Source organism: Mesitornis unicolor, unplaced genomic scaffold, assembly GCF_000695765.1.
Source record: "Mesitornis unicolor isolate BGI_N332 unplaced genomic scaffold, ASM69576v1 scaffold28396, whole genome shotgun sequence".
NCBI lineage: Eukaryota > Metazoa > Chordata > Aves > Mesitornithiformes > Mesitornithidae > Mesitornis > Mesitornis unicolor.
The window spans coordinates 26212-51097 of record NW_010192133.1 but is presented as its reverse complement, the minus strand read 5'-3'; the positions used below and the strand labels follow the sequence as shown (position 1 = coordinate 51097).

The 24886-nt window shown below is 37.8% G+C and overlaps 1 protein-coding gene across 1 annotated transcript in view; it reads left to right on the top strand.

Moving 5' to 3' along the window:
- TTC3 (tetratricopeptide repeat domain 3) overlaps positions 1–24886 on the top strand; it is a 62023-nt gene that overhangs the window by 13199 nt on the left and 23938 nt on the right. The window contains exons 10-23 of the mRNA XM_010186974.1: positions 2847–2901; positions 3596–3758; positions 3875–3923; positions 5029–5185; positions 6820–6874; positions 12272–12332; positions 14981–15047; positions 16897–17034; positions 18118–18195; positions 18885–18997; positions 21355–21481; positions 23035–23157; positions 23334–23435; positions 24153–24245. Of these exons, the coding sequence (XP_010185276.1) occupies positions 2847–2901; positions 3596–3758; positions 3875–3923; positions 5029–5185; positions 6820–6874; positions 12272–12332; positions 14981–15047; positions 16897–17034; positions 18118–18195; positions 18885–18997; positions 21355–21481; positions 23035–23157; positions 23334–23435; positions 24153–24245 (1381 nt within the window). The remainder of the gene's footprint in view (positions 1–2846; positions 2902–3595; positions 3759–3874; positions 3924–5028; positions 5186–6819; positions 6875–12271; positions 12333–14980; positions 15048–16896; positions 17035–18117; positions 18196–18884; positions 18998–21354; positions 21482–23034; positions 23158–23333; positions 23436–24152; positions 24246–24886) is intronic.

Genomic DNA, 24886 nt, shown 5'->3' with positions numbered 1-24886 from the left:
TATATGTTTTAAAGTGGGGTGTTGGGGGGGGGGGGGGGGGGTTAAAAGAGGAAAAAAAAATCTCAGTACCAGTGAGTAAGTATTGTGGTTTTTATTAAACCTCTTGAAGAAAAGATCACTGTGCGTATGGGTGTTACTTTCCTTAAGCCAGTTGTTAAGCTAAAAACCTTGCTTATGAGCAAAGTGGATGTATGCCTTTCATGCAGAGCCAACCTTCCATTGCTCCTCTGGGTGGGTACTAAAGTTGGCAGATTAATTCCTGTAGCAGTGGGGTTAGAGAGCAGAGAGCTGTCAGCAGGCAGAGTCCTTCCCTGGGAGAAAAGTGGTTTTATGGTTTCGTCTTCCTCACTCTGGGATCTACCTGGGGTCACTTTTGTGTTTATTAACACATTTTTGCTCTGTCTTTGTTGGTCTGCAGCTCCATATTACATCTGAAGTTACTATACTTGGCACTTTTAATGGATGTTACTTTCTTTGTTACTCTTAAGGTTATATTTGTTTAGGTCTGGCATGTCTTTAACTGACCATTGGTGAATTGTTTGTATCCATGGAATCTCCAGTGCCAAGCCTGTGCGCCATCTCTTGTCATCTCATCTCATTTCTGTACACTTTTATGTTGCACCCTGTGTCTCCACTTCTCAAGGCCTCTTTTGTCATATCAGGCTTGTATTTCTTTACAGGTCATCATCATTTTGAAGTCATAAATACCTCATTCTATATAGATGGTAAAAAACCAGTTATTCCATCAAAATCTATGGTTGTATCACACAAAGAGTGTGTCCTTCTCTGGAGACATTCAAAACCCGCCTGGACCCATTCCTGTGTGACCTAGTCTAGGTGATCCTGCTGTGGCAGGGGGCTTGGACTGGATGATCTTTTGAGGTCCCTTCCAACTCCTAAGATTCTGTGATTCTGTGAAAGATAAAGTAGAACAAATCAGCCATAGACACCTGGTCAATTAGAGAAATTGCTGTCACAGTTAAACCAAGTAAAAGAAAGCTGCAGACAGATGAAGCTGCAGTTCAGGCTGAGCAAGACCAAGAAGCCTTAGTCCTGAGACTTTACAGACTCCATACAGAACTTATAGCCTGCTGTTGGCAGTGACAACACTGTATTATGGGGCTATGCAGTTATATGAAGTTTTCCAGATCATCTGCTGGAGAGTTCATGGCTTTGACCAAGGCGCATGTCTTCCTCTCATTTTCAGAGCCTCAAGAGAGGCAGTGGTCGTGTTCCCTCCCTGGTTTTGAAACATCACAGGACCATTCAGGTCTGCTCTGCCTCCTGTTGTGATGTTTTGACAGTGTTTGGGGACAGTTTTCCTAGCACTGCACAATGCTGCCGAAAGGTGGCACTGGAGGAAGGACTGAGTGGGTGAAAACAAAGCATTATTAGCACACACTAGAGAACGAGTGCTTCATTTTTTTTATTACTTTGTTCAACTGCTTTTATAATCTCTTAAGACCCTGAGGTTTTCTACCCCATTATCTTATCTTTTACTCAAGCATTTTCTTCCTTTGCAATATGAATATGGTACAATTTCCCTCATTCTAATCACTAGTTCTGTTTTGGTTTTTTGATACTAATTTTTTTAAAATGTATTGCCACATCTATGAATTCTGCCGCTACTACCTGATGTTTCTCTTATCTGGGGGGGGGAGAGATTTTTTGTTGTTCTAACTTGTTTTAATTTCACTGTATTAATTCTTCCTGAAATCTTAAGAATTTTGTTATGTAAGACATTCCTCTTGTCTTGAAATTATTGTCTCTTCCAAGGTTTTTTTTAGTATCCAGCTTTCAGTACCACAGAACATCTCATTCTCATCCTTCAGATCCTGCTTTACAAGCTTTCCTGCTATAATGGTTACAAAAAACAGTGGTAGTGAATAGGCAATTTATGAACGCTTTCATGTGAAACAAGATTTTTTTTTTTCCCCCTATATCACTTCCTTTTGTTGGAGATAAAATAGTTAAGGCCTCATAGGCCTTTACAGGCCTCTCAAATTAGGTCTAGCTGCAGACATTTTCTAAAGGCCTCAAAGAGTCAGCATGATGCCACTATCGAAGGAGTGAGTTATTTTAAGCTTCCTTATCTGAAATAATCCATATAGGACTACTCTCTGTTGTAATTTACTACATCCTGCTTATCTGCCATATAGCTGTAGTTCAATGGAGAACGAGTGGTATATCCCAGAGATAGATAAAGTCTGTAACTGCCTGTTTTGGGCAGCACTGGTATCGGCAGAGGCCGTCGCGCCTGCTCTCTGTTCTCCGCTGTAGCTGCAGGGATAGTCCGCTTCTCTTCTGACCAGACCAAAATTGTTCCTCTGGTTATTCCACGACACGTTGTATATAAAGTCAGTCAGGCGTATTCTCTAGGCTTTAGTTGTTGGGAGTTCTGGAGGGAGGTTACTGTCTTTCAGTGCTCAGCAGTTGGTACTTACACCCTCAAGTCTCTAGCTGTTATTATGTAACTACTCTCTAATATGATTTCTGTCAAAATATTTTGTTTCAATATTCAAGCTTTTTTATTAAGGCTTTGCTTTTTAAAGGAACATTTTGTTAGAACTCAGTTAAGGAGTAGGTACGTATGCAGACATGATGGAAAACCTAGTAGGTGAGGGGAGGGAATGATTTATCTGATGAGTGGAATAGTTGAGACTGTAGCACTTTAACCCGGGTAAGTTTCAGCTAAGAAGTGTTATCTAACCGTGCCTTTACACAGGTGAATGAACTGTTCATTTATTCACTTTGTATTTTTAAAGTACCTTGTACATCTCGTCTGTAGATTTATTTTTCTTAGTGTAAATAATAAATACCTCTACTTTTTCCCTCCTTTCTCTAAGGAAAGCCCTTGCTGATGGAAAAAGAGCCACTGTTTTGAAGTCTAACTGGCCAAAGGTTCGTTTCAGATATATATTTCAAAATTGTCTTTTGCTGGTACTGTAAAACAAAAGAACCCAGAGCCTTCACAGGTTTGACCCAGGTAGATGTGATGTGTTCTTATCTGCGTTTAGCACTAATGACAGTAGATTGAACACAGTACCTTGTGGACTAAGAATTCTGCTTCAGTCAGCCAAGTACATAGTTTGCTTGTATTTTTATAGGAAAAATGTTTTGACACATGTGTTGTCACATGGTGTTCTGCATGTGTAAAGACAGAAGAAAACTATGCTATTACATTGTTGTGCATAGCTATGTTTTCACGATGCTTTACAAAGAATATACATAGTCCTTACAATAGAAGAAATCCTGATTAATGACCAGTGCGTATTTCCCAATATTCTTGGCCTAAAGAAGAGTAAGAGATAGTTAGAAAATTTGCAAAGTAGTATTGAGCTTAGAGGAAAAAGCAAATTTGCTCTTTTCTGAAGCCAGAGGCTAGATGCAATTCTCAGTGAATTATCTTTCTGTTTCATTGTGCTAAGTAGTTGAAAACTTTGGTCATTCATCATTTTACCTGAAACGGGTGGAACAGAGAACTTTTCAGTATGTTAAATTTTACTTTGCATTATCTGCTGTAGTTGTTTTGGTTATAAATGATTTTCTTATTTGTGTGAATGGACACTTGAAATTCAAACATATGTCCTTGTAGGGTCACTACCACTTCTGTAAGGCACTGTCATTACTGGGGGAACACGAACTGGCTTTGGAAGCTAACGAGAGAGCTCAGGGACTATGCAAGGATGCTCTCGATGGACTTAAGGATCTTATTCAACAAAATGACGTGTTAAAGAAGACATTAGAAGAAATCAATGGTAACTTTTTTTGATTTCAAGATCTACCTTGAACATAGCAAAATTCCTTCATTGGTAACTTTACTTTGAAACTCGCTAATACCTTTCCCCCCCCATTCCTATATAATTTTCTATAGGTATTAAACAACATAAGCAGAAAGAGAAGAAGTTGCTTCTTGAGAAAAAGTAAGAAAATCTCAAGTTTGCTTTTCTAATTAGTAATGCTTGATGTAATATTTAAGTAATACATAGCCTGGATATTGCTTAAATTTTGTTATCTATCAGTAAATTAAAATGGAAGGAATAAACTCATCAGAACTGGAACCTGAGTGCAGCCTAGAAGTAAAGAGGACTTTTGGGAACTAAATAAGCTATCTTGAGATGTGTTCCACTTCTAAGCAGTTTCCTTCAGCGTTAAATTTTACCTATGTTGGAAGTAACAGGAAACAGTTACATTTGCATGTTTTTTTGTCTTCCCAACTTGAAGTATGGTGGTGTTGAGGAAGTTTGGTGCCTGAAAATGTCAGTGCCATCACACCCACTTTTTTGTGTTAACTTTGCTGTATAAAGTTCGCTAGGAGATTAAGCTGATTAGGGGAATTGAATGCTAGCAAATACATTCTGGCAATGGTAAAAATGACTGTGTATCTTGATTTGTAGGAAGTTGGTTTTGCCACATCTATTCTGTGCTTTTTGCCTTGCTCAGAGAGAGAGAGAGAGAGAGAGAGAGAGAGAGAGATTCCATAGTCACAGATTCAGCTAAGTTACAATATATACCATAGCTTTTGTATTAAACACTTTTTTCTGAAAGATCTTCTTTATTTTTATTGGTCTACTTGTAGTGATGTGTTATTTGTCATTCAAAAACAGTACAGCAAATAAACTACCAATCAGCTTTTTTCAAACCTGAAAATTCTGGAAGAATTTAAATTTGTTTGCCTTCTACAATGCACAAATGAAATGTGGCCTGGAGCAAGATTTTTTTTTTTTTGGTAATTAGTTGCCATTATTATTTATTTATTTTTTTAAAATGTGCAGTAGTTCAGTTCCTGTCCTTTTTATAGAAAATGGTGCTTTTTTTGGTTATATTTTTGCATGGCCTTGGACTGTGCAATTTGAAGGTACAAAAAAGGGCTATTTTCTCAAATAATTTAGATATGCCCTTACACTTCTGTGAGGCGTAGACTTCTTGTATCTGTCTGGCTTTTTTCATGATACATTTACATGTCTTAAATATGGGGAAAAGACATCAACGTTGGAAGAACTGGGGTTCTCTCTTTTTACATATCAGAGGCAGCATTTCTTCAGAATCTCATTTAATCTCTCAAGAACAAAAAGATATGGAAAAAGACAGAAAGAAAACACAGTCTGAGTCTAAAGATCATCATTGCCATCATAAACATAATACCAAGGTAAGTTACGCTACAGCTGGCATTACAAGACTAAGAGTATCTTGATTTTTCATTGTCCTGGAATATATTACTTAATGGTGTGGCTGAAATTTTGCAGCCTCCGTGTTTTAATAATTGTGTGCTTCCTTAGCCAAGTGCACTTTTCCTGTAATGTTTAACCACCAAATTTCCGTTCATAACTTTGGATTTGAAAGGAGGTAGGAGGTGGTTGCTCAATTGAGAAGGTGGAGGCTGTATGTTATGAGGAGAGGGGTCTCTTTGAGCTTATAGAAAGTGAGACTGAAGTCATGCCTGTCAGTGTGCATTCAGGTGTGGGCTTCCCTTTGGCTTCAGGAAAGGACTCGGTTAACAAGTGCTGTTGTAATGGAATTCAGTGGAAGATGCTTTAGCTGAAATTGATTCATATACAGGGCTTTTCCCATAGTGGCGTGTCATTTTGCACTGATATTTTGATGTTAAAGTACGTGCATGGTTATAGACCATTTCATGCTCTGTAAACAGATTTCTTTTGTATGGGAAAAATGTTGGTTAAATAGTCTGCTTAACTGGATTGCATTTAAAACTAGGGTTTTTGTGACTTGTGTGTTTTAAACAGGTGTAGTACAGTGCTAAAATGCAAGGTAGACTTGTGATATTTTAGTCACCCTTTGTAATTGTTTAGTTTAATTCTTGCAATTTGAAAGACAGTTTACAAATATTCTACTAAATTACTTTTATTAACTTCACTGGTGAGAGAGGCTTGAAAGAGAAAGTGAAACTGTCACAGGGGAGATCCAGAGTGTGTAAAGACCTGCCAAAACAGTAGCAACAAAAGTGGTGGTGTTGAAGTAGGATGGTGGTGCAGTGGCGCACTGTGTGGTAGTGGTTTAACCCTGGTAGGCAACTCAGCCCCACGCAGCTGCTTGCTTATTCCCCTCTGCAGGGTGGGGAGGAAAATCCTAAGCGTAAAAATGAGAAAACTTGTGAGTTGAGACAAAGACAGTTTTAACAAGCAAACATTTGTACCTCTCTCAGGCTGTCTTTACCATAATTACTGTAAGATAATTAATAAATTGTTTGCTATAATTTAGCCTATAATGTGTGTTATAAATACACTATAGAATGTATAAAGCAAGATGATAGATAATGTGAATCTAGTAGCAAGGTCAAACTAATTTAGCACACAGATGTGAAAAAACCCTTTCAGGTTTCACAGGAGGGTGGGGCATCAAAAAAAGATGACGTGTTAGTGGGGAAAATGAAACCAATGTACAAGGGCAAAGCAAAGGAAACGAAAGTTGGAGCTTGTTGAAAAAGAAAGATATTTATGGAACACATAGGGAAGCGCTTAAAGGTTATTTTCCTGTCTTACAAAAGCTTTTGTCTGCTTTTATGCTATAAAAATCTTCATAATGTAGGTCTGTGTAAATTTGTCTTCCTCTGTGATTACTATTACTGCAAAAAAAGCTAGTATTTATCAGACTAGTGGGTAATATAAATTGATACGAGTTTTGGGTAAAAAAGTAAGTGCACAAAGTCACTCTGATTCATGAAATGATTTTTCTTTACATCTTGATTGGAGACATCATATACTGTATTATTATTGTGATTTCTTTGTTTAACTTTAGTAAGCAGTATCTATTTGGTTTTTTGCTATCTCTGTAAAACCAAACTAACGTATTTGTCATTAGGTGACTGACATCCAAAGAACAGAAAGCAAAGGTTGGCCTCCAGAGCTTCCACCAAGTGAGTTCATTTTTGTTATGTATCAAGTCCGGATCGGTTCTTCCCTTGCTGTTGCCGCTATTAATAAGCAAAAGTGTATCTCGTGTTATCTTCACAACAGTAGGTTATCATGTTTCACTCTTCCTGTTAGCATGCAGTCACGTAGATACTACTTCTCTCTTGTATTTCTGTCTTACTTGCTTCATGCTTTTGTAGTTTGAATCTACGTTACATGGATGAATTCAGAATTGAAATGAACTAAAAAGTGGAATGCTGAGTCACAAGTTAGAAATGCTTTCCCTCCTTCTGAGACAGGTACGGGATCTAAAAAGACCTAAATTTTAGAGAAGTGTGTGGGTAGTTCCAGTATTCATAATTCATTTGTGATTACTAAAAGCTGCATATAAATCCTTAAGAAAATAACTCTGCAGTTAGAGAGAAAGTAGGCCACAAAATATTTGTCAGAGTGGATCTTTAGCTAAGAAGTATAATAAGTTGGTCTTACGATTTACTCATAGTGCATCTTTTTACTGAACAACAAGAAAACCAAACCCAGCCCTTTGATAGAGAGAACTTCCATCCCCCAAAACTCTCACAACGCCAGAGTTACTTTTCTGTGGTGACAGTGAAGCTAAAGCAGTTCTGATCGTCAAAGTGAAATCTTTTCCTGAATTTTGCTGTGTATTTTTATCACCTGCTGTAATGAAGAAAGCATGAGATATTATCTGATGCTTGGAAATTGTTCTGATTTGTAATGTTTGTATGGAGTACTCCCACTGGATCCAGACCAGCTGCATGCTCATGCTATATTCAAAGTTGTGACCTCCAAGACAGTGCATCCTTCTAGTCCTGACCATGCAACAGTCTGAAGTCCTTGGTGCCCAGCCGTACTGTTCTTTGGGTTTTGCATGCTTAAATACTTAGCTGAGCAGGTGCCAAAATGCAGAGCACTTCAAAATTTTATTTTGGGTAACCAGTGAAGATATTATTATGAAATATTATTTTTAAATGAGCGGTAGAAGAAGTGGTCTCGCTTTTGGGGACTTTGGACATTGTCACGAGGTTAGAAACCTTATGCTCCTACAAGAGAAGAGCTGTGAACCAAGTTTTTGATCTCAAGACTACTCCAGAAGTCAATGGAGGTTCAATTTAGCAATTCCCCTTATTAGTACAATTTGTAGAATCAAAACAATAGCAATTTGTCACAAGAAAAGAAAAAGAGAAATATAAAACCCAAATGAATAAAATGAAAATAATAAACCAAAGCTTTTTTTTTCTCATTCTCAATCCTAACAAAGCGTGTTAGCTCACTAATACCTGTGTGAGTAACTATGTTAAGTGTCTTTAACATACAGCAGTAAGGAGCTGATCAAGAATCAATACTCACAGTAGCCAGCTGGAGGGATTTAAGTCCTGGGGTCCATCATATAGTCCTTTTCTCCAAAGACTTATTCTTGGCAGCCCCTTTTTGTAGCCAGGTTAGGGAATAGCCAGTGACTCTGGTCAAGTAACTTCAACAATTGGTTGATGAGAATATCTTGCATGCTGACAAATTACTCCACTCTCTACACTTGTGTGGGAGGGGGAAGGACAGCATCAACCCTTTATGCCTTTTGAGTCGGAGGTCATGCAGACCCTTGTCTAATTTACCCTTGGCTGACTTTCTCGAAATGCATCAGCAGTTTCGGTCATCTTCCTCATTGGTATTCTGTGGTTAGCTAGAAGGCAGAGCCATGCACCCTTTAGTACATTCATGCTTCCTCTTTTTTAATTGAAACTGGTCTTCAGTCTCATAGTCCAGCCTTAGACTGTTAAAAGTTTCCTTACAGACATATACAAACATCTTGAAAAATTAAAGGATTTATTGGGAGGTGAACAATGTGGGAAAGGTTGCAAAAGAAGAGTTAAAAGATGTTATGTGGTGGGATAATAAAAATAAAATATAAAATGTTGAAGGAACTTAATGCAGAAAGCATAAATCAGAGAAGGGTTTTAGAAAGGGGAAGCTCTGGAAGACAAATCGGTTTTGAGGAACTACACATAGATGGTGTGAAGGAGCAAAATACGAGATGCATGGAAGTTATAGGGAATTTTGAATGAGTTTGAAGCCAGTGACAATTAAGTGAATCCAGGAGTTTTCCTGAGTGAGAAGGTGTGGTCCAAATAGTAATGGAGTCTGACAACACACTTTAAAATTGCGTTATTGAGGCAGGGGAAAAGTTCAGCAGCAATGCACCCATGTGGCAACCTGACTGATCACTGATAGCAAACACTGATAGGAACACTTGGCATCCAGCTCACCTGGCAGCAAGACCAACTCATGCAGATGCCTTTTGAACGTGGGTAAGAGTTACACTGCCCAGCACTAGTAGGATTTGAGAGAATCTTATTTTACGTGAATAATGCAGGCAGGGTCTTGCTGCCCATGTTGGGGAGGGGGTTTACAGGCTGCCTGTGCTGCTGATACTGGTGAAGGAGCAGGGCATCAGAAGGAGAGCTGATTTTTAGAGGTTAAGGAGGGAAGAGGGATAATGAGAGTCTGAATGTTGGGAGAGAACTGAAAGTTCTCCTAGGCTAAAGAGGTCATAGGACTGTGAAATGTTGCATCAAATGTGTCATTTAAAAAAAAAAACACCTATGCTGATTTCATGCTTTTTTTTTTTTCTGTTCTTCCTTCCTCCTCCTCTCCCCCTCATACTTATTTTGTCAGTACTGACTTACAAGAAAATGTTTGGTTTGGCTTTGATTTGAAAGGAGGAGTTATGCTCTGGAAGGCTGGCTGATACAAGTTTACTGTGGGTGGGGAAGAATAGCTTTCTTTTTCTTAGCCTTTGTTCACTTAAAGGCTTAAGACTTGCAGGACATTTCATGTAAAGGAACTTTATGCCACTGTATTTTATCTTAAAGCTACAGTCCTTTTTCTTTTCAGTTTTTGTTTGCATGTACTGTTTTTTTGAGCATGTGTACATATCTGTTAAATATCTTTGTTTGCTCCTAATGGGAATGTCTAGCAAAAGCAATACTACTTCTACTAATATATTAAAATGGTTGTGGGGTAAGTGAATCATGTTTGCTGTTGAATTAATATAGCTCCTTAAGTATTTTAACTAATATTCAGTAGGGTTTGTTTCTTACTTTTATTTAAAATTATTTTTTAAATAATCTGGAAGTAGTATCTTTTTTTTAAGTTGGGTCATATATGGGAGTAGTAGTTTCTATAGGAAATTTTCCTGAAATCAGTTTTGCCAAACGGCATCGTTCAGTGAAAAGACAGTGCTGATAAAATCTTTCTTCTGATGGTGAGAGGGAAGGCTTGTATTCCTCTATCTTCATTAAGCTTTCATTTTGAATGATAGATCAGGTCATTAAGGCAAAGGAACCTATATAGTGAAGAAAAGGTAATATATCTGTATCTCTGAATGGTAAATTGATGATATACCTGAAGTGTTTTCTGCCTTTAAAAAGGATTATTGTTTTCCATAATTTAGCTGTCTCTTATGAGAAATTTGTGATGATTATTAGCATAGCTGTAGAATTTTTGATGTGTATCAACTGTTTCAGCAGACACCTATTCAGACTCTTGTGTGACAGTTTTAAGAAATGGTTCATGAAATAATTCTGAACACTTGATTTTTGTTCTGATTATTTAAACTTTATATCACTGAGTACTTTTTAATGAAAAATAACTTGTGGCACAAGGCATGAAGTGTGTATGCGTACAGTTTAACTTGAGAAATAAACATATGAAACCTTCCACTGGCTTGAGTGAGATTACTCAAAGGGGTTGATGGCTTTTTTTTTCCCCGCAATCAGTGTCTTTCAGTATTTTTTATCTAATTATATAAAATACTTCTCTGAGTATCTTGAAACAAACATTTTTAAGCATAGGTAGTTACTGAAACTTTACATATAAAATTAATAACCCTTTTTTTGGAATTTGATTTTATGGTAGTTCAGCATAAGCATAATAGTATTTCAAGCACTCTTTAATGATTTAAGTAGCTGTACCTTATGTTTGGGTTGCAGTGCTCGAATAGGTTGCATCCAGGTGCTGGATGTTATGTTGTTTGTGTGGCTGTGTCCAGTATTAGGAAGCCACAGTTGCCTCCTAAACTGTGTCTGAAAGATTATAGCTGGAACTACCGCCTCTTGGAACAGGCAGCTGAGGCAAAAGGCAATATTCCCTTATGCCTTGTAAAATCCATTAGGTTTAACTAGCAAAATCTGCTGCTCCGTGCCCCTTCAACTTAGCGTGTGTGGTAAGGAATATCTACAATGTGTGGTGCTCACCAGTTCTGCCACTGAATTAGCTGCTTGTTGGTTCCTTACCAGTCCAGGAATGCTGGTTTTTGCCTTGCTTGTCTAATTTTCCGGTTACTAGTAGGCAGCTCTCCTGTAAGTGAATTTTGTCCCTGTTGCTGTTGAGTCAGTCATTAATGCCTTATAAAGTACTAACTTAAATTTCTTAAAATTAAAAACCTCTTGACTTAATCATGAGCGTGCATATGCACAATCAAGTGCCTAATGTTATGTTTCAGTTCCACAGAAAACGGTCGAGAGGTTATTTTCCAGCTAATAGCTCCTGTTTCTGACCAATTACAGTACAGTATTAGAGTCTGTTTTCTGCTTCCTTGTTATTAGGGAATTGTTTACTCAGCTTGTAGAGCCCAGTAACTAACCAATGACAGCGTTAGATCCCTGGAACGGTAAGGTGTATTAGTGAAGTATTTTGTATTAAGTCTTTGATGTTAAGTTTCAGGGTTAGAAATGAATCAGTTTCACATGATAAGAGTCTTTCTTGTCTTTTGTGATCTGGTATTTCCACATCGTCAAACTTCTTCTGGTTTATAATCAGGGATGTTCGTCTCAATCTGACTCATGTTTACATTTCTAAGATGAACATGGGTTGAACTTAACTCCTTTGGCAATGTATTTTTGAAGTAGCAGACTCTTTCTGTAAAATTTCTGTAGTCAAACTGGAACATCCATAGTGATCTCTTATTCCCTTTAAAAATTCTAGTTATAGACTAATAGTGAGTAATACCAACTATGATTTTGTATAACACACTGATTTCTTTAGCTTGGAGTCCACTTTTATCTTAGTTTATGGTGTTGTAGGGTCAGATTGTATCTTACAGAATTTTAAGGTTCTTCTGTTTATTTGAAGTATCTTTTCCCCTTTATAGGATTTTATTAATCCTATAGTAATTAATGAAAATATTATCCAATTCATATTGTAAGAGTCAGAGGTGGCTTTTTAAAAAAACTTTTCAATTGTGTTAGTTTTCATTAATGTAAATGTTTAACATCTTGTTATTTATGAAGCAAAACGTGAGTTCCGTGAGTGCTTTCTTTTTCCCCTTTTTTGTTTTAGGTGATGATCATTTTGTTTGAAATAGTTTTTTTTTCTTATTCCAGGCCAAAGTCATCAAAACAAAGGGAGGCCAAAAACCAAGCCTGATGAGTCTGAAAAGATGAGGTACGAAATTTTACTGATTTTTAAAAAAAATTTATTATTATTTTGAGTTATGTTAAGTAGCGTTTAAGGAATTAATGCAACTTCACCTTGCTGCTTGCTTTTTGCTAATTGCTTTGTTTACACTGTTTACATACTCTTCAGGATACAGCGGATGCTGAGATAGCTGATTAAAGTTCACAGAATTCCAGTTTTCACAAAGATTCTGAGTTGTTACTTGAAAACTAAATATTTTACAAAGCTGAGTTGAATTGTAGTAAATGGAGGCATAATTTTGATAACCACTGTTTAAAAGCTACTTTCCAAAAGCGAGTCACAGAGTATAGTCGTAACAAAAAATGTGCTTCCTGGACAGCAAAGATAATGGGAATCTTGTTCCAATTGTTACATTCAAACTTACACCACAATGTAACTCAAGCTCTGTCTTATTTTCAAGGCCTCTTTGTACTAGCTCTACTCCCTGTAGCAAATAATTTTGAAGACTTCTTTGTTACTTTATATGCTTATTAAGAAGAGCTTTAACTGCATTTTAAGTCAGTCTCAGAACTGAATACTAGAAAAGAACTTTTACTTAGAGTCCTGTAGTTGTTTATAGACTTGAATGTTCACTTAAAGCATGTCAGTGTCTAATTTTAAGAACATTAATTCTTCCTGTAGAACATGGTAAATGTAAATGAGTATGGTTGATGGTTTAGGACCAACATTGAAGTAGTTGAGATAGAAAGCACTGTAGATTTTATGGACAAAAATTATGCTTCTGTCTGTTGCAACATTTAAAATGAAGTTTGGAAATAACTTCTTTTGTTAGTGATGCTGGGGCCAATGTGCTCCAAACAGGTTTGGGAAATTGTTGCATTTATAAGTGATTGCATATGCCAACACATTTCCTCATCTAATAGATATTTAAGGAGTAAAGAAATGTTACTACTGACGTATTTGTAAGGTAACTAAGGGAAGTGATGACTTAAGGCCACATAGAGATAGAAGCTTTCAGTGTTTTAACCTGAGCTGTGAAATCAGATAAACGAAGCTCTGACTGTGCTTTCTTGCTTGTATGCTTCTTCAGCTAGTGGTTTTTAATTGTGTTTAGGGTGATTAAAAACAGATGAGGGGTACAACAAAATAAGCTGTTTACATTAAAATAGGAAAGTTTCCATTAAGTGATAAGTTTAAAAGGCAGATTTCTCATGTAGAAGAATCCAAGCCTTTAGGAAACCTGAGAGCTGAACCTGATTATCCCCAGTTCTGATGTAAGCGTGACCACAAAACCTACCATCTTTTAATCTCTATTTATTACAGTGCTATCCTTTTGTTTTTCCATAACTTTTTGAATACCACTGTAACTTGGACAATTGAAACTTTGTCACAGGACAGGTCATTTATGTTATTTAACTGGGTTGCTACTGACATTGTTCTCCTTTCACTTTAAGAGGGAGAAAAACGTTAGAATTCACTATGGGAACAAATCCTCTTTGAAGTAACTGAACCATCTACATATTTGTTCTCTCATGGGGAAGTTTTAGAGCTATTAAAAACCCGTGCTATTTCTCAACAAGTGAGGTGCACAGTAGTTATGATCTTATCTCCATTTTTGCAGTTAGCAGATTGCCTGGCTTTCTCAAGTCTAGGGAATACTCTGAGACTAAAGAATTTCTCAGGTGATGAGTGTTTGATGACTTCAAATGCAGGACAGAGCTGAATGAATATTAGCAAAAGGCTGTATAGTAGCATTAAGTGTTGACTAGCATTCTTAGTATTGAGGATTTAGTTTGAAGTGTTAAGCAATACTTTGCCTCTTCATTATACTTACTCTGTTCTCTAGTTGTGTATGGCCTTTCTAGGGAAAATGGGAGCAAGCTGGAGCATAGGAGGTTCAATCTGAACATGAGGAAAAACTTCTTTATTGTGAGGGTGACAGAGCACTGGACCAGGCTGCCCAGAGAGGTTGTGGAGTCTCCTTCTCTGGAGACATTCAAAACCTGCCTGGATGTGTTCCTGTGTGATCTAGTCTAGGTGATCCTGCTCTGGCAGGGGAGTTGGACTGGATGATCTTTCGAGGTCCCTTCCAACTCCTAATATTCTGTGATTCTGTGATTCTACTGCAGCAGTGGAAGGGAAGAGCTGGGAAGAACAGTTCTGTTCCTCTCTGTTTTGCTCTCTCTGCTCCCACCATGCATCACTGCTACTTTATTTGATTTTAAGTGGTGGTTGTGCTAGGATAAAGGATCTACTACTTAGGAAGAGTAGAGAAGGAGAAAGAGGCTTAAGCACCTTCTTATAACTGCTCCTGATGCCTCTGGTATAGGGAAGTTCTCTGGTCACCTATTCTACCTATTCATAAGATCAATTCAGCTGATAATAAGGTAGAGAAGATAAAAGAAAACAAAACGATGGAGAAGGCTGCTACTTCACTGTAGCCCTGGTGATTCCTCAGCCAGAAGTGTATGAACTACATGAATAGCATAATAATCCTTGATAGTGTTTTAGTACTTGTTATTGCAATTGTGAAACTGTGCCATAATAATCTCTAGCATGTAGGCAGATGTGCTGTAGTTGATAAAAGCACAGGAATTTCTGTTTCTTGAAAATAAGATTACATATAAAGTACATGCACAAACTCACAATGCCATTGTCTTTCCTGTTATTTGTAGAGATCACCTTGATTTGAAGACAGACTCTAAAGCCATCCAAGATAAACTCCTCTGTACTGTGCAACAGGTAATTGAGAGTTCATTAGCATGCAACCTTAACTGTAAATAATTTGTTACCTTTTAGTAACACTGTCCAAAGTCTTGATTCATTAAAAAATGTAACACTTCATTCTTAGCCTGACTTTTATCAGGAGACAAAGATTATGTGGTTGTACTGACTTACACTGTCTCGTTGCTGGTTGTTTTCTTTTGCTTCTCTTCCAAGACCTCACTCTGGAAATCACTGTAACAAAACTCAGAGTAGTCATGGAATAACTTAGCTAAAACCACATCAGTAATATAGCTCGCTTGCATCTTAATTTGTAAGAAAAACTATCAGAATTGCTGGGAATCATTCAAAAGTTCTGACTAAATATGTTTGTGTGGGTTTGACACATACATTTGGAAATAATCATAGAATGTTTTGTTGAACGGCTGTTTAAAACACTAAAATTAATGAATTGAGAATTCTCTTTCTTTGGACTTATCAGCAGTGAATGATGAGTATTCCAGAGTTCTTGAATGATATCATGGGGATGTACATAATTAACCATTTCCTCTGTGTTAATCTGGGGAGGTAGATACCAGAAATATCTGTTCCAATTACAACATAAGACAAAACTGGATTCAGGAGAAAGTGCAGGTTCTGCGTGAAGAAAGACCCCTTATTTCCTTTAAAATACCTTTTTGGTAAGGCATTCCTAGTACTGAAAGTAATGTTTTTAGTTGGCTTAGTCAGCTTCATATGTCATGTAGCTTAACGCTAACTTAATATTAAATTAATACGACTTGATCTGTTCTGTAACTACCTGCTCTGACAGCATTACCTTATATCAGTAGGTCTAGGAAATTAAAATGAGTCTTAATCATTTTTTTCATTAACTTATTTTGGCATTTTGGTCTTTTTTGTATCTATTTGTAGTTTCCACTGTCCCTGCCACTTTTGTTTATCACTGCCATTACATCATGGATGTTTTCTTATGTTTGTCTTTTTTGGTCTTCAGAATCCCAGGCTGAAATGTTAACATATGGAGGGGGAAAAAAAGGGGCAGTTAATGAAAAACTTGTAAAGCAGGATTACTTCATACTGAAGATTAATTCATACTGAAATGAGGTAGTGGCCTAAAATATGCAGATTGCCCACCCTGTTATTCTTTGGCTTTTGCTTACGATTTCAGGAGTAGGTGTCAGAGTTGCTTCTTAAATCGTCACATTAATTCTACCCTGGTACAATGATCTGCTTCTCAAAGCTGATTTTATTTTAGTGTTTCAACCAAGGGAATAGAAGTTCCTAATTCTGGAACTGCTTGTCTTGATTTGCAGTCTCAGTGCTGTAAACGCCCACAGACTTCAGGAAGTATCTGCAGTGAAAGGCTAATAACATAGCCTTCTAGTGTTAACTATTAACCAAAATGGAGAGAGAGTGTAGGCAGAAGGAAGTGGTTCTTGGGGTTTTTCAGAAATGTTTGTACACAGAATGGAGTGTACAAGTGAGGAAAAGCGTAAGTCTGGGTTTTGTTTTGGTTTTGTTTGTTTGCTTTTTTTTTTAATATGTAAGGAGGATTAAAATGTTGCTTGAACTAAACTCAAAGCTTTCTGAAGAGAAATGGATCTAAACTTAGAACCCTAAATTTCTAAGAGATTAGCAGCAATAAGTCAATGAAAATCTTAAGTTTTTTAGAAGTTGAATTTTAAACAGAGTTTTATAAAAATGTACCTGATTTGCTACTTTAAAAGTGAGATTGTGATAAAACTGTAGGAAGTCCATAATTTTAAGTTGTCTGTTGGGTAAGAGTTTTAGCAAATATCTTGCTTTAGAAAAGAAAAAAGGAAAAGGCTGTTTTCTTGGGGACTTACTGTTTTCCTGAATATTTTAGGCAGATTTAACTATGTTGCCAGAAGAAGTTAAATCCCTTGTTCGAGATGGTTATACAGCCTTGATGGACCAGCGGTGTCTCAGTGCTGAACAAGCCTTTTCACAGTTGTTGAGCATTTTGCATACTTCAGAATTAAAGGTAAACTGAGAGGAATAACTTAGTTTATTAAAGTAACTGAAGTTTATGCTTTCAATACAGCATTTCATTCTTTTCTTCCACCAGAGTAGTCATTGTTATTGAGTTGTTGCCTGTGGCGTTGACTACACTGCCAAGTGTTTCACTGATAAGTATGCCAAGGAGCTTACAAATGAGGGCAGAATTTAAAAAACCCAACATAGTAGCAAAGGATGGATTTTTCTAATGTTCAGCGTACTTGTGCATCTCTAGATACAATCTAAAAAATATTTACCAAAGTAATATTCTTATAAGAATAAGATGAGATACTCTTATCAAATATCTTATTTGATAAGGAACTACTGTCCATTGTTAACTTAACCTTTATTCATAATAAGGTAGGGTAAAAAGAATTTATATTCTTCAGGTCAGATAACTCAGGCAAAAAATGTGAAGTTTTGTGTATATGTTTAGCCAATCAGCCATTGACCTGTTTGTCATCCTAGGTTTCTTAAATTGTTGTACTGTAGTATTAAGTTTTGTGTGACAGTGTGTGTACACATGCACTGCTGTGTTTCAAGCTTCCGTTTTAATGAGGGCTATTGCTGTGCCCACAAGTCTGTGCAAGCAAGTAATGCACCAGTCCACCTGGAATTGTGACCTAGTTTATGAGAACGAAGAAGGATGAGAAAGGGGTGATTTTTATGTAAAAAAAAAAAAAAAAAACAACAAAGGAAAGAAAAAAGAAAAAAAAACTCAAGAAAAAACCTGCTCCATTCTGAACATGAAATATAGCAAAAACACACTGTACTGCATGATGTCAACATAGTAAGTAAGGTCTGTAGTTACAGCATTTCTAAGAGCAGTCGTTTCAGAATGTATCACTTGGAAATGTATCGGGGTGCCAAATGACCAGCAGTAAAGTGGTAGTTAACAGTCCCTTTTAATCCTATTTGTAATGCAAATCTGGGTAGATGCTATGGTAAGAAGGATGAGAAAAGAGTTCCCTGACTGTTGTAGTGAAGATCTTCAGTTAGCACTAAGCAGTAATGTTACCAGCAAAGTGGCTTTGTGTGTGCTACTACTGTAATTTGACTCTATTTGCAGCAAATGAGTCTTCGTATTAATTATGTCGTAATCATCTATGGACATGCCACTGCTCTTCTTGGAATAGGACAACCTGAGGTATGACACTAAGCTGCTCTATTGCTTTTATTTTTTATTTTATTTATTTTTTTCAGGTAGTTTGCCATCCATTTTTGTCTCTTAACAGGCATGAAATAAGTGGGGAGGAAAAGCTTTTGTCACATTTTAGAATCATACATTTTTCGTATCTGGGACTAGATCTTTAATGGATTTGGATAAATTAGGCTACCAAATAAAATTTCTTTTTAGGCTTTCAAATGAGATTCCTAAGTATTAATGTAGTCAGTTATTTTTCTTTTACTTTGTTGTAATGTGGTTATGCACTAGTCTTTCTAGCACAAACATTCTGCTCCTAAAACAAGAGAAAGAGAATGCTTTGGGTTCTGGAAAACACCTAAACAGAAGTGTGGGTTCTTTGGGGTTTCTGAGGTTTGTTTGAGGTTTATTTTGGGCTTTTTTTCCTGCAGTGTTTAAAAATATTCCGTTTCTTACAATGAATTTAAAAATGTGTGGGTGTTTGTAATTTCATTATTTCAGAGGGAGCCCATGTTTACAGAATAAGTTTCAGTTTTTTTAAAAAAGGGAAGCCTTTGTGTGTGATGATAAGGTTGCTTAACATCCTTTACTGTCATAAGACTGATCAAAGGATAGGGCACGCTGACCCACTCTGAAACATGAAAAGCTTCTGGCAAAGTGTGACATATTTTTGTCTTAAATTTTTTTTGAAGGCATTGGCAAAGGCTGAAGATGAGTTTAAAAAAATAATTGAACAGTACCAGGAAGAAAGATTTGGTTGTTTGGCATACTACGGAATTGGAAAAGTATACCTCAGGCAGAACAGGTTGGTATAATATAAAGATAGAAATATAAGATAAAGAAACAAATATTAAGATACAAATATAAGATAAAGATACATTTGATACAAGAAAATATTTTCATTTGAGAAACCGTGTGTGGGGGGTGTGTGTGTATTAGTTATTCTTTATTAATCGCTAAATTAACATCAGACAGATTTATTATGACTTTTAAGTTTATTACCGCTAAGGATCTAGTGAAAGCTGCTGAATCGAGTGTACTCCAGGGCACAGGGATATGACCAACCAGTGCATCCCTGCAGTGGAGGAGAGCTTGCAGAAGAAGGGCAAAAACTGATGATCTCAGGGAAAAATGTATCATAAAGAGATTAACTTATCTCAATGCTAGGGAGTCTGGTGGGTAACCTTGGTTTTAGATAAGGCAGCTGCACCAGTGAGTCATCGGGTTCCCTGAGACAGGTAAAGAGTAATGTCTTCCTGAGCTGGCCAGACCAGTATGGGGAGAGGGGGGCTCAGCCGAACATAAAGTGCAGAAACTGGACAGCTAATAAGCCTGAGAGCAAAGGGCTCGAGCTGGCTTCAACCCACGTATTCCTGGTGGTATTTCTTCTCACCATCCTGACGGTAAGCATATAGAGACCAGTCGTGGGCCTTGCCTTTGTGTCGGTTCAACTGTGTATTGCAATTGCTATGTTACGCTCGTGTTGTGATTTCAGTGTATCACTGCATTGCTCTACTTAATCAAAATCCCCCCTAATGCCTCTGGTGGGTTGACCTTGGGTGGCTGCCAGACCCTCACCCAGCTGTGCTCCCACTCCCCCTCTCCAAGGGGAGAGGAGGAGAAAATAAGATGAAAAAGCCCCGGGCTTGAGATAGGAGATCACTTGCTAATTACAGTCATAGGCAGAACTTACTCAACTTGAGGAAGAATAGTTTAATTTATTGTCTGTTTAAATAGAGTTGGATGGTGGGAAACAAAGTAAAAAATTTAAAATCACCTCCTCCCTACCCTGCCTTTATCTCAGGCTCAACTTCACTCCCTCATTCCTGACTCCTCTACCTCCTCCTCCCCAGAGTGGTGCAGGGGGGTGGGGAATGGGGATTGTGGTCAGTCTAACAGAGCTGCTCCTTCCTCCACACTCCTCTGCTGCAGCATGGGGCTTCTCCACTGTGTTTCTCACACTTCTTTCCCCTTATTTCTCAGAGCTATGCAGTATGTTTTGTCCTTTCTTACCCTGAGGGGCTCAGCTGTGCCCTGTGGTGGGCTTGTTGGGGCTAACTGGAACTGACTGTCCAGAATGGGGCAGCTTCGGCCTCTCCTCACAGAGGCTGCCCCTGCAGCACTAGCCCCTGCCCACCCCCAGCCTTGCCACATAAACCAAATACAATGCCAAAAGAAATATGTTTGATGTCAAACATGAAACCCTCCTCATGGGTAATATCTAAAAGCATATGTTCAGAGTCCATGCATGACCTCTGGGCCCCTTACCCAGGCTGGCTTACTGCCTCGCACCTTGAGTCTTTTCTGCTGAAGAGCCCTTAAACAGATAATTTAATGGACCAGGTGACGTGTGGATACAAAACCAAACCCCACAATCTCTAAGATTGTAAAGTAGGTACGTTTATTCACGCATGGGCAGCACGGAGGAAGTTCCTCCAGATCATGCACGCCGGGTGCTGCAGTTCACCTCACTTATATACAGCAAAGGGTTACATATTCATAAGGTTTCCCAATACGCCTATACATGTGCATTACCTGTCCTCGCTTCGCATTAAAATTAGTTCTTCTCCCTCTGCGCTTGTGCAGTGCTTCCTGGTGGTGGTCGACAGTGGTTGCGGGGATGAAGGCCGAAGGTTCCTCTTGGTCACCGCTAGTAACCTTCTGTTCTTGCGCCGACTCAGTAGCTTCTTGGCTCTTGCTCAAACTGCAGAACTGGCTCTACCCGGTTCTGGAGACAGTTCTTCTGTTAACTGGTCTCTATAGTGAGTTTCCTTAGTTTCCTAAAATAAGCTTCTTAAACACAGTAACTAATAGTTATAATTGCTAACATTACATTACCTAGGTTGCTAATTTCCTAGAATCCTAACACACAGCATTTCAATAGGTAATATATCAAAATCTCCAAGAATACAGTTCACAACAAATTAAACTTTAACCTTGGTTACTGCAACACTTATTAGCCAAAATTTTTTTCCAAGAGCGATAAGCAATACAGTGTTTCTGAGACTCCTTTAACTCCCTCTTTCACTGGTGCTCGTTCATTCCACATACTCTTACAGTTACCATTTTTTTTCCGTGGATCATAAAATGAATCGTGAAAGTATTGCAGGCCATGTAGAAGGTATTCTGATCTGAACATGTTGTACCTCTTTCAAACTTCAGATTTTCAGATGCACTTGATCAGTTCATGAAATCGCAAACTATGGTTAATCACAAGATTGTACCTGGAGTATTAACTTGGCCCACAACATCTCAGGTCATTGAAGAGACGCGAACAGAGAATTTACAGGTATGTTTAAAAAAAAAAAAATAGAAAAGTTAAAGGTTGTCATCTTCTTCCCTGCCTCCCCACTGTCAAGGCCAAAGAAAGATGGGGGGCAAAAGGAGGGCTTCAACCTGGAGCAGTTTGACATAGTAGTGTTGATGGGGTCACAATCACCACGAGAAAAACTTATCTACGCAGTTGCAGATAAGCAGGCACTTCTTTATTGCAGCGCTGGGGAAATACAGAGGATAGCTCCTCTAATTGTGCTCCGAAGACCATACATTTTCATAGCTCATTTATACATTTCTAACAAAGCGATTTCACAAGGTTATACAAGTATGCATAAAACATCTGCTTTTTAATTTGTCCTTTATCATGATTGGTTCCTTACTAATTTTGGCATGCAACAGCGAGAAAAGAAGAGTTACTACCTAATCCTTGCCTTATCAGAACTATCCTACGTTTGGTATGTACCTGAGAGGCCGCGGTACCAGGGGTCCAGCCTCTCCTCTTGGACCAGAAATACCGTCCGTTAGCATCTTTGCCACCAGGTTCTCCCTTATCCCCTTCTGGTCCAGGGCTTCCAGAAGCTCCTCTTTTTCCCGGCACTCCCTGTAAGCCAGGGACCCCTGGTACATACCTTCTATAAGCACTTATGCACATATATGTCTTGTATTTTAACTTTGCAGTTTAAACAAGTACCTACTTTAACTAATCAGTCAAAAATATTTTATTGACTACAACAGTAGAGCATGCTACATTATTCAGTATATGAACTTGGCTATACTATACTGCTATACTGACCTGTTTTGTTTCTGGTAGAAGCAATAGTGCTGTTGTTTTCCTCAACTAAAACTGACGTAAAGATTTCTTATAGACCTCCAGCTGATACCACGGTAGTCTGGCCACAGTGATACATCAGTGGTCTGGGACTTCTAGAGAGCATAATGCAAATATCTGAAAGGTTTTAACTGGCAGTCTGTTTGTTTCTAATATTGTTCTATTAATCTGGGCTCAATACCAATCCTGTGGGGAACTGATTTTACATAAAGCCACTGAAATGTCTTTACCTCCGATGCTATTTTGGGAGATTTCACTAGCTTCAGAGCAGGGCCTGGAGCAGATCTGAGCTGTCCCTGGGAATGTACCTGGTCCTGTAATGCAGATCCCAGGTGAGGCACTCCTGAAATGCTGGGAAATGAAAGAATTGAGCAGGCACTCCATTTTTGTCATGTTTTCTGAGTAATCTGGCCCATCATTGTGGTGATGGAAAACTTAATATATTCTCATGTCCTTGTAGTTGGTAAGCATGTAAAACATTGGTCTAAGATAGACCTGCATGCAGGGAAGCTCTGAGTACTTGGCTGATAACAGATCAGATGAGCTTTTGAATATTTTGCTATAAAAGGATAATCTTCCATAGCTTTCACTAGAAGAGAGTTGTTCTTTTGGTATTAGTCATGTACTGGTCAGAGTGATGTGTGTTTCATTGCAGAGTTCTCTAGAAGTTTGTAAGCAGATACTGCATCTTTGCCTGGTTTCTGTGCAATTTGTCTTATATAATTTTGTGGTTTCAGTTGTTTTTAAAGAATTGTATTCAGGAATGCAAGTTCCCTCCAGAACCGGATGCAATTTGTCGATATCAGCAGTGCCATGGCCACTCCAAAATCCAAGTATATTTTACAGACCCAGACTTTAAGGTAAATTTTTGGTTTAAAAGGGTTTGGGAAATAAAACTTCATCTTTACATGCTTTCTGCCCCCTTTCATATCAGAGAGCTATCTGGAACACACTGTCTTACCTTATATACTATTAAATTGTGCACCATTTTCTATTTTTTGAGAGATGTTAAATTAATACTATTTTTCAATGTTAGGGTTTTATACGTATTACTTGCTGTCAGCAATGTAGAGTGGAGTTTCATATCAGCTGTTGGAAAAAGTTGAAAACAACAAACTACAGTGATAAAAATGATAAGGTAAGAGCTATGTCAGACAGTAAGTATTTTATTTTTCCTTTTTTAAGTCAAGAGTATAGCATTCCTTTGGTTTCTGATAAGTGCAGTGCTACAACCTGATGTTTCACCTGCATGACAGTGGCAGGAGGAGAGACAGGAAAGAGGAGTCTCTTGCTAAATTGTCTGATATGCAAGTATGGTTAAAGCTTTATGTTGCCTGCAGAAGAAAGGCCTGTCTGTGTGAAGGCATAGTGTGCTCAACCTGTTTATCTTGCATCGTTTATGCCCTTCCATGTGGAACTTTTATTCTTTCTGCAGTCTTGCTGTTGAAGCAGCAGTTCAACATTGAGTATGTCTAAAGAAATGTTGCAAAATACATTATCAGCAGCCAGTATAAAATGAAAGGAGATTCAGGCAGAGTATGAATTCATCAAAGAATATTCTTAAAGTTGACTCTCGAACGTGAAGTTGTAGGAGGAGGGGCTTTGCTATATCTTTGAGAATAACAGGCATACGCCACAGATCTAGGATACTTTTGATTTGCAGACCTTGCCAAGTCAGCTATACTGACTAACTTTCTTTCAATCAGCTAACTTTCTTTCATCATCCAGTAAGAGTTTAGGATTGAGCTAGTTCTAATTACTTTGGCCACCTCAAATTAAGAAACTGTAATCTGTATAAGAACATAGATTTTATGAATTTAAATGTTGTTGTTGTTTGTATCATCTTTTCCTACAGGATTTTCTTCAAGAATTGTGTTTCACTCCTGATTGTACAGGCCGTATTTCAAAAATAGCTATTTTCAGTTCTTCTGGTCTGGTAAAATGTGAAGTAAGTAAATGTTCATTCACAATATGAAAATAATCTTTACAATATTTGCCCTGATAAAGGAGATAAAGTAAAATTGAGAATGTAACTGCAAAGACATAAGTAATATGCTATCTTAACTGCAGAATTTGGGCATTTTTTAGGAATAGTAATTACCTGCTCTCTTACCTGTTCTTCTGGTGGAGCAGGCATTACCTTATGGCATTGGTTAGAATTGTCATGGATGGGAACTAGAGCTTTATTTTATATTTAGCTTATGCAGTGTGAAATCAACTGTTAGTTTAACTCAGAACTAACCTTGCTAAATTAAATAGTTGTATTGGAAGAGTGCTCTGACCCTCTACAGAGAGAGAGATGGATACTTCTTCCCAGAGCAGTATTGGTCTGTGAGAAGTAAAAAAAAAAAAAAAAAAAAAAAAAAGAATTATTGTACAAAAATCTGTAAAGTTTGCTTCCTGCCCACTGGTAAAGCAAAACAGTCTCCAGTTCCTGTCTCTGTTATCTTTCAGTCTGGCTTTTCTGTGGATAAAGAAGTATTTTTATATACCTAGTTGTAGCAGTAGAAGATAATTTTAGGTAGACCTTCATGGGGTTTATGCAGGCTGCATTATCTCTTTTGTAGCGTTGCTTCTGCTGCTTTCCAA